This window comes from Sinocyclocheilus rhinocerous, unplaced genomic scaffold (assembly GCF_001515625.1).
Source record: "Sinocyclocheilus rhinocerous isolate Xijiao unplaced genomic scaffold, SAMN03320098_v1.1 scaffold222, whole genome shotgun sequence".
NCBI lineage: Eukaryota > Metazoa > Chordata > Actinopteri > Cypriniformes > Cyprinidae > Sinocyclocheilus > Sinocyclocheilus rhinocerous.
Window position 1 is genome coordinate 1836108 of NW_015625652.1, and position 10439 is coordinate 1846546.

Here is a 10439-nt window from a genome sequence, read left to right on the forward strand (position 1 = left end):
TTACATCAATGCACTAAAATTTATTGGTGTGAATGACAACAGTTTTCGTTCAAAAGGACTTACATTAGACGCTGCTATTACAAAAAAAAGTAAAAATAAAAATAAATAAACAAATAAAATAAAAATAAAACACACACAAGCGTGGGCGTATAGTTCTTTTGAGTCGGATCTTTTTAATGAACCGGTTCAGAAAACCCGTCTGAACAGCAGTCGCATTCACAGCAGTGTTAATAGTTTGTTTATAGACGTCTCGCCGACAGTATTACACCTGAGCCAAGTTCTTCCCATTTACTGTTATAATATTTTATAACAGTATAATATATATATATATATTATTTTTTTTTTTTTATATTATCATTATTATTATTTTTTTAAATAATTGACTTATGGTGCCCTTTTCAGGACAATATATTACTGACACAGAGATAACTGAGTTGACTATAGAAACTTGTGATGGTAATGCATTTAAATCTTTTTCTCATATCGTCGAGATGTTTTATTTCTGTTCCTATTTGACATGCTATATGTTTGTATCGGCATGACTATGATTGCATAATTTTTTCGATATTTCTTACATGATGTGTGCTTTATTTCATGTGACGTCTTTTTTACAATCACTAGTGTCCAGTGAATGCTACATATGTAATTGGTCCAGATGAAAAACTCATCTGTGTCACTACCACTTTTTTAAAAGAGTATTCAAAAATTAATTTGTTACTGTGGCAGCAATTTTAAGCTTACACCGACACCTAGTGGAGAGAATGCAAAATCACGTGTGATCTCAACATAGGCCACTATGAGGCGATCTCCTCCATACTATTAATTTCTTTAGGAGTAAAACTTTTGATGAGTGGGTTCTCTAGCTCTATTTAACATGTTTTTATACATGTTGTGTGTGGAGAGAGTATGTTTTAAGTACTTGGCCGTGTGTTTTGTGTCATTTATAACAGATGTGGCAGTCCTAAACAAGTTGACTCAAATGTTTAGACTTCTGGACTCAGTGAGACAGTTTTGGACCATCAGAGAAACAAAACTCACTGATCTGCAAAAAAAAAAAAACGACATACTTAACAGTCAAGTGGAGACCATTATGCAAAATTGTAGAACATTATTCAGCATAAAGGAATAGTTCTCTAAAATCTAAATTCTGCCATCATTTACTCATCCTCATGTCATTTCAAATCTGTTTGACTTATTTTGCCGAACAAAAAATATGTTTTACAGTTTTTCTCAGTCGCTTTGGCGCATTTCTCAAATCATCATTAATATTTGCAAAAAAGTATGTGCATTTCTCAAAACAATTCGTACCATATCAGTGCCATCAGAATGAAAATTCGTTGTGTCATTGCTCACAAACAAGATAGTAAAAATGCTTAGTCATGTTGTCAATATAACAGTGCACTTTGTTAGTATTACCTGATGTAAACTATGGCAACATTTTGGATGACAGTTACAGTATTGAAATGCAGAAAGCTGCACTTCTTATGTATGCCATATATCCATTTCAAAAGTACAAATTTACACATTACTGTATGTGGGATATTGATTGAAAGAGACTGGATAGGATTCACAGTTACACTTTTACTAGTGGTCTGACAAAAAAACACAGACACACACACACACACACACACACACACACAACAACGTCATTGTGATATAGAAAAGAAAAAGTAGTATGGGTACAAAGGCGAAAATACAAAATTAGAAAGGCAAACACAGAAAACACCCCTTAGGCAGAACTTTGCTTTTGCATGCAGCACTGTATGGGAATTGTCTACACCTCCTGACGTGCCAGTCTGTCGGGCCACAGATTCTCATCTACATCACAACGAATATTTTCCCTTGCAAAGCAACGTGGAAAACATCTTTTGGAATGTCTTATCCAGCCTCTGCAGGCGTCTACTGTGATGTCCTCACAGGCTACATCCATGGCAGCCAGCAGGGTCATCTGAGTATGTGGCTGGCGATCATAGACCTTCCACCTCCATGCTGAGTAGAACTCCTCAATTGGGTTAAGGAATGGGGAATAAGGTGGGAGGAATTCCATCAGCATCCTATAGTGGGTCGCAAACCATTGCCTGATGGCGTGTGAGTGATGGAATCTCACATTATCACAAATTACCATGTACTTTGGTAAATCATCTCGGAATGGACCCCTCTCATCATCAGGGATGAGAGTCCTGTAGAGGGTCTCTAAGAAGGTGAGGAGATGCTGTGAGTATGAATATGAGTTAGCACGCCGATCTTTGAAATAGCACCACACATAGTGATATTTCCTCCCTGTTGGCCTGGCAACTCAACAGTAGCTCTGTGGCCGATGATATTTCGACCACGCCTTCTGCTTTTGGTCAGGTTGAAGCCAGCCTCGTCCACATATATGAAGTTGTGAGTTGGTTCACTTGACTCCAATTCCATTATACGCTGTATCCCAAAACACACAAAAATACTTTCATGAATTACATCCATTTTCATTTTGGACAACATACAGTTACCTCAAATGTATACATATTGCATGTATTTTCTTCTTCTTCTACAGCCATAGGAAATGTGTACAGGTCACTATAAAATGTTGCTGTATGTACATAGATATTTTACCTGTACATACTGGTACTGTAGCTCCTTCACTCTGTCATCATTCCTTTCGAATGGTACATGGTACAGCTGTTTCATACTCATGTGGTGTCTTTTCAGCACCCTGTCGATAGTTGAGATGCTAACAGATTGGATGTTTTCAAAGACATTGTTGTCTTCAATAATGGCACTCTGTATCTCCTTTAGTCTAATGGCATTGTTTGCTCTGACCATGGTGCAAATAGCCTCCTCCTGTTGAGGTGTGAAAAGGGGTCCTCTGCCACCCCTGTGAGGTAATCTTGCAGCTCTCTGGGGGGAAAAATGCAGAAATGCAAAATACATGATTTTGCACATAAAACAGAAAAAAGTGCACACACACAAATATATATACAGTGTATATATATATATATATATATATATATATATACACATATAGGCAATATATTTGCTGTATGCTGCAAAATACAAATGAACACTGTATTATGAATCATTACAGCAAGTATACAGTATAACAGTACATTGCACATTGGTTGACATGCCTGTTCTCTCTACGAAATGTTTGAATTATTGAGGATACGGTCGATCTCCCAATATTTGGCTGCACCCTTTGACCCGCCTCAGCCATTGTAAGGCCATGATTGACAACATGGTCCACAATAGTGGCCCTTATTTCATCTGATATGTGCCGCTGTCCTTGGCCTCTTCTGCCTCTTCCTCTGTTTTGCCTCTGTACCCTTCCACCATGCATCCTTACTCCTCTTCTTCCTCTCGGCTGTTGACCCTGATCGTTTCCTGGATGTTCATCCATTGTTTGAAGGTTCATGAGATGCACCATTGAGTTATACTGAGAACTGGTTTGTCATTGGTTGATCTAAATTCTCTTCATTAGTGAAAGTCAAGATTCACTTGCACAATTCATGGCAAATTTACAAAAAGACTAATAGAAATGTGTAAAAAATATGCTTGAGAGTTTATGACCACTAGATCAACCATTTTGCATTTAATTGCTTACACGATGAACTAATAACTAGATGTTTTGAGGGGAAAAGCTATTGCACAGAGAACTAAATAATGCATTTTGAGCAACATGACATTAGCAACTGATAATGTAGGAAACCGCAGACAAATGTACATAATCAATTGCATGAATGTACCAAAGCAATCGCAACTTGTTCAAAAGAATGAGAAACTGCTATTATGATGTGCACAAATGACTAGATGATGTGGAGGTTGACCAAGTAGTTTTGAGAATTTCATTTCTGATCTGAGAAATGCACCAAAGCGACTGAGAAAAACTGTAAAGAATGTCTTCGATTCATTTAAAATTAATATACAGTATCTCAATACATGTTCTCAATTGTTCTCTGTCTGTTAAGCAAGGAAGAACTACTTTAAAATTTGTTTATTAAAACATATGTATATTTTTAGAGTCAGAAAACTCATTCAAGTATTTTTATTGAAAGTAGTCAAAATTAAAATGCTACAGTATACTTATCTTGTCTAAAATTTGCCATGTTTCTTAAAAATTAGCTATTTAGTGGGTTATTTTTGGAGTTTTATTTTCTAATTGATTCCCACATCTCTACTTGCCTCTGCGCTGTAGACATCATTGGATTGTAAACATGACAACCTCCAATAATTTGAAATACACAATTTTTGTACATTTTGGAAAAATATTTTGCAATTATAGTGATGCTTATGTTAAAACGCCACAAAAAAGAAAAATAATGCTATGAAATCACAATTATTTGTAAGAAAAGCAAAATCATACTTTTTTTTCTAGCTAAAATTGGTATGTTGCATTTTTAAGTCTCTAGTATTAATGAGACCTGCCCCCAAAAGATTTGTATTTATTGTTAGATTTTGTATAGCAATATTTAACTGCTAAACTGTACATTTGTTTGTATTGAAAGCCCTTTACATACCTAGATACCATTTCGTTTTCTGGAATAAAAATGTCAAGCTTATTCAATAATTTGATGCATTCTGAATATATACCACCAGATGGCCATAAAACATTAAGAAACAGTTGAAAGAGATGGCGTGACAATCCTGTTGTATATGGTCTGACTGCTAAAATGCCAACATATCTGTTTCCCAGACAGATTACAGTTCATTTAAGTGTGTACTTAAAATAGAGAACATTCTGCTCTCAGTATAAGGTCACAACCTTCGGTTTTCTCTTACAACGTCTTTTGTTTTGTTTTTTGCTTCAAGTGTTTAATCATATAAACAGTTTCCAGTCCTACACTGTATTATTCTTAGAAGAGTTTTCCCTATACACGACACATACGTGCTCACAATCTTATTTTACGTGAGAGGAGCTCTTCATAATCCTCCCACACTTCTCGTGAATCGAATAAAACTCGGCACAGTCCATCACTCTTTTGTCATTTACCTCGAAAAAAGGTTTGTGGGTGTACTGGTGACTCCCTTAACGGGACTCAAACATGGTTTTGTGGAGAAAAGTGCACCTGTCTCACCCTTCATAATGCTATACAGGCCCCATTCTGACGTTCACATGGGACACCGAAACAAATGATAAACCGCTGCACGGTGCCCTCCAAGGCAATGACTGAACAAGGTCATATAGGAGATGGTGACTATTACACAGTTATTTGTGCCTTTGCTCCAGGCAGATCCCAGAGATCATGTATTTGGATACTGCTGCAGTATCGTCATAGTTCGGGACTATTTAGAATGCAAATAAGCAAACTTTGGGTAAAATTAATGAATAGGAGAGAAGCATTATTATATATGATGGGCTCGTATTTGGCCAGAAGTGAAGATAAAAAGACAAAACACCTCAATGGTTGATTTGTTTCTTATAAACATGCAGCTTTTCACTTTACAAGGTGTTAATTGATGGTCTGACTCTGGAGTTGTGTGGATTACTTGTGGATTATTGTGATGTTTTTATCAGGTGTTTAAACTCTCATTCTGACGGCACCCATTCACTGCGGAGGATCCGTTGGTGAGCAAGTGATGTAATGCAAAATTTTTTCAAATCTGTTCTGATGAAGAAACAAACTCATCTACATCTCAGATGGCCTGATGGTGAGTATATTTTCAGCAATTTTTTTTTTTGGATGATCTATTCCACTACAGGGGTTGTTCACCTAAAAATAATTGTTTTTACTCCATTTTTTTGACGATGTTTCATGCCTGTATGACTTTCTTCTGCAGAACACAAAAGAAGATTTTGAAGAATTATTTTGTCTATTTTTTGGGGGTCTAAAACACCATTGGCCCCCAGTGATGTTCACTGTATACTATTGACATTTTCTAAAATATACTTTATTAAAATATACTTTATTATTTAAATATACTTTCCATTATTGTTTTGGACCCCGCTGACATTGTAAAGACAAAACAAAAAGTTGAAACATTTTTCAAAAATATCTTCTGCAGAACACAAAAGAAGATAATTTGAAGAATGTTTCAACATTTTTGTCAATACAATGCATGTCAATGGGGTCCAGAACAACAAAGGACCCCACTGACTTTCACTGTATATTGACATTTTCTAAAATATATTTTCGTATTAACAGATTTTGGTTGAACTATCTATTTATTTATTCAGTGAGCTAGTTGAGTTGATAGAAAGAAGATCTGCTATTTTGTGTCAAGTAACTTTAACTAACCAGTTTTAACAGCAGGTGATTCCCAGCAGGATACTTTCCCATATTTGAGGTTTAAGCGCACAGTAAATGCATCTATATGATTGTCAAAACAGGTGCATCTTTGCTGCAAATTACTCTCTGGCATAATTTATTTGACTTTTCTTTAAAGCCGACCATCTTATTGCTTGATCTACATCTCTGGAGTTGGAATCCCCTGCTGTGAATATGTAATAGGTAGACTAATTGTGATAGAAAGAAAAAAAGGGTGCACTGTTTGCTGCTGTGTGAAATTAAATTGGTATGAAAAACGTGAATGGATCAGCATGTGGCTATCTCCGCCTGCCATCCCTGCTGGCTGTGGGACATGGCTGGACCTTGGGCAGCCGAGGTCCAACTTGGCTCTGTTGCTTCCATTCATGGCTCAATAGGTAGTCCTTCCTTTTGTGGAGCCTAAACAGATTAACACAAATCCATCCAACCTGTGGGACTGCGTAGATAAGATGCTCTATAGCTTGTTGGCCTCATAATGGCTATTGTTATAGAACTGAAAACCTACAACACGTAAGTCTGCTTGGTTTAGCGGCTTGAATATCCATGGAAAAGGAAATATTGTTTTATAAAACAAATCTTATGTTGTAAACATCAGCAGTGGTTGTCATCTAGGGACTCGGTAAACTTCCAAAGAGACCAAAATATTTAACTATTTATATTATATTATATTATATTATTAAAATATTCATATTAAACTATTTATATATATATATATATATATATATATAATTTAAAGTTACATTAAAACAATCTTAAACTGAAATAATAAAAAATAAGATAAAATGCTTACAATTTACTAACATTTTTATCAACTATCTCAAATGTTACATACATATGTTACACACACACACACACACACACACACACACGTCTGGTTTGCTATCCTTGTGGGGACTCTCATAGGTGTAATGGTTTTTCTACTGTACAGATCATATATTCTATTGCCCTACACCAACCCTACACCTAAACCTACCCCTTACAGGAAACTTTGTGCATTTTTAGATTTTCAAAAAACTTAATTCTGTGTGATTTATTAGCTTGTTTACCCGTGGGGACCTCATATTAGCTTGTTTAACCGTGGGGACCTCAATTTAGGTACCCACCGTGACACGAGTCCCCATGAGTCTGTGTGTATTCAGGTTTAAGTCCCCACCAGAATTGGAAAACAGGTACACATACACACACACACACACACACACACACACACACGTACGTATACAAACAAACAGAAATTCAGATGCAGCAATGTAAAATGGGGGCTTTGGGGTAAAAAAGGCTGAGAACTAAACGTGCTTTAGAGAATGTATGGCCTTTTTCCTCATTTTATCAACCAATATAAATCACATCATTAATTTCATTCAGTTATGGAAGCTGCTTGTCTTTAGTAGCCGGGCTAAAGAGATTACGATGAATCATAATGTATAAGCCTGAGAACACCAGGATGATTAGAGCTCAACTTCTCGAAAGCCCCGCATGGGGGCGTCGTTCGCACACTTTGAAGCACACTACGCATACTCGAGCGCCAGAAAGTGCGCTCGCGGAGAGAAAGAAACATCGCTTGGAACTGTTTATCCTGACGTCAGTTTGAACAGCTCGCACTGCCCCCGTATCACTTCACGCGACTCTGAACTGAGCTTCGGCTGGATTTCGGGAATCGATGAACTTAACCATCCAAACTACTGGAGCCCCCTGAAATGATTTCGGCTTGTTTTCCCAACTGGACTAACAACATAAAATGAATACTTGCGCTTTTCTCTTGATCCTGGCTGTTCAGATTCACGCCGACAGCGTAGAGGGACCAACAGGTAAAGTCCCGTTTATCTGGAGTTACAGAGACTGCGCACTTTCAAACTTGTGTGTGTTTTGAGGACATGACAAGCATAAGCTTGTTGTCTTGACAGCAAAGGGAGGCTGAGTTGCACTTCGAAGCCGCTTAACTTTTCTGATAATGGAGAGATTTGGTCTCGGTTGTCATAAAAACAGTAAAGATACCATCAGAAGCTTAAAATGAATTGTGTTTCGGGCTGTTTGTTATTTGGCGCGAGACTCCTGTTTAAACATTCCCTCAGATTGACGTAATTCTTAGAGTGGGTCTTTGAATTATTGTTATATTATTTTTCATTGAAAGCACACGTCTGGAAGTTGTTCGGTATAAAGTAAACAAGTGCAGCCTCATCTGCGAAGCTTTAAATCAGTGGTTGAATTAACGAATCATTTGTGGCTGCACCAGACGTGTTATAAAGACAGCGAGGTGGCTCATAAATTGGTGTTTTAAAATCAAATTCATGTCAGAAGGATTTACAGTGAGTTTAATTTTAAAGGGAATTAACCACCCGCAGCATTTAAGTTATTTTTTGTTTTAAACTGAATCAACTTTTCTGATTATTCAAATCACTCGATTTGAATCTTTTTGTGGGCGTTCGGCTATATGCCTAAAACAAACATTTATTTATTTATTTAACCACGGAATAATCATCGTACACTTTTCACCAGAAGATTTTTAATATATTTATTTTATTTATTTATTTTTTGCCGTTTTAGTAGGGCTAAGTGTCATACGGTGAAATGTATGTGCAGAGTAGTATGAAGTACAGTGATGTAACCTACTGCGCTCTTTATTGCTGATAAAAGCCCTCGTATTCAGTTTTTTATATGAATGATCACAGCTTGTTTATGAGTTGTTCACGCACCGAAGCGTCCTAGATGCTATTATCTCTGTTTCTTAATCAATTTAATAACAAATCTGTCTTTTTAAAGTCCATCTTGAGTTTGGCTCCACTCTTATGTCATTTTTTTTATTGTATAAAAAATGAGGGAATAAATAGCTGGTTTACTGGTCTTGTCTAGTTTAAGAGGGTCTGACCAAGCTGATGTTCATCTGATTTAGCTGTCTGTGCTCAAAACCAGCCTAATGACCAGGCTAGGAGACAACTTAAGCAAACCAGCTTAGGCTGGTTATTTATTTATTTATTTATTTGCAAGGTAATGTGAAGATTGGGGTAAATTTTAATTAAGAAAATATACAAATGCAAATTGTACACATTAAAATTAATCATATTTACCATCTAATACTGTTTTCCCTCCTGAAAAAAATACATGTAAATCACCTGCTGTTGGTTATAACTGGTTTATGCTGGTCTCCTATGGGCTTACATTTCTGCCACAATTCTGCGCGCGAAAGATCATATTTTGAGCGCACAAAAGTGCATTTTGCACACGCGCCCCAGCCTGGTCAAGCAGGACGCTCAGCTGGTTTAGCTAAATGGCCTTTAGAACACATATAAAACAAACCAATAGACCCGAGCCTGACCAGACATGGAGACCAGCGAACCTTTTTGCATTCATACATTTACATTATTTTCCATTATTTAGTGTGTTTTTAAGCTGCTTTCGTCATGAGGAGCATTGGCTGTTCTCCACAGTTTTTGATTTCAGGTTTTATTATCCTCGTAGGCATAACCCGATCCGCACACGCACTGAGATTATGAACTGCTTCCTCCTCCACACTGTCAGTGGGCTGTATGAAGACAGAGCAGGTACAGGGAAACTGAAGGGTGCCGCGTGTGATTGCTCATAATGGACCACTCCCTCGGAGCCAGGCTGTAGGAGACATGTCACATGATCCGGCCAAGAATCTTAACAAACAATCATGATCCGTTTGAGGAAGCTATTGATTTTCAGTTAACTAAATGGCTTCCATTTAGCAAGCTGTCAAGTAGCTGTAGGGTTCTATAACTACTGCTGCGGTCTGTGCATTCCCTCTGTTCTTCAGCTGCGGTCTAATCCTAGTTTCTGTTGGTTTTTGGCCTGATTTACACAGTGTAATCCACTCTTATTGTGTTTGGCTGCTGTTTCCGCCATTGTTTTTTCCCACTTTTGTTTTACCATGGCCTGGTTGACAGAAGGCAGCGATGAGTGACCTGATGTGAGATGAATGCAGGCATTGTAACCAAGTGTCTACTTCATTTTTAGCTTTTCACACCCTCCCTGTCAGGCTACATGCTTCTCTTTTGTCAGTTGTGCATCATTATTTTGACTTTGTAATATGATAGTAATGAATGGATGAACTTTCTATGCGCTGATGACGTCATTTAAAAAGAATTTAATAGTTTGCAAAAATGTGTAAAAGCACACATCACCACTCATATAAAAGTATTTTTATTTATTTATTAATTTAAAAAAGTAATATATATA

At 37.0% G+C, this 10439-nt stretch overlaps 1 protein-coding gene across 1 annotated transcript in view; it reads left to right on the forward strand.

Moving 5' to 3' along the window:
* The first annotated feature begins 7741 nt into the window (after window positions 1–7741).
* LOC107705793 (receptor-type tyrosine-protein phosphatase U-like) overlaps window positions 7742–10439 on the forward strand; it is a 276526-nt gene continuing 273828 nt past the window's right edge. The window contains exon 1 of the mRNA XM_016509251.1: window positions 7742–8050. Coding sequence (XP_016364737.1) covers window positions 7981–8050 — 70 coding nt within the window. The 5' untranslated portion in view covers window positions 7742–7980. The remainder of the gene's footprint in view (window positions 8051–10439) is intronic.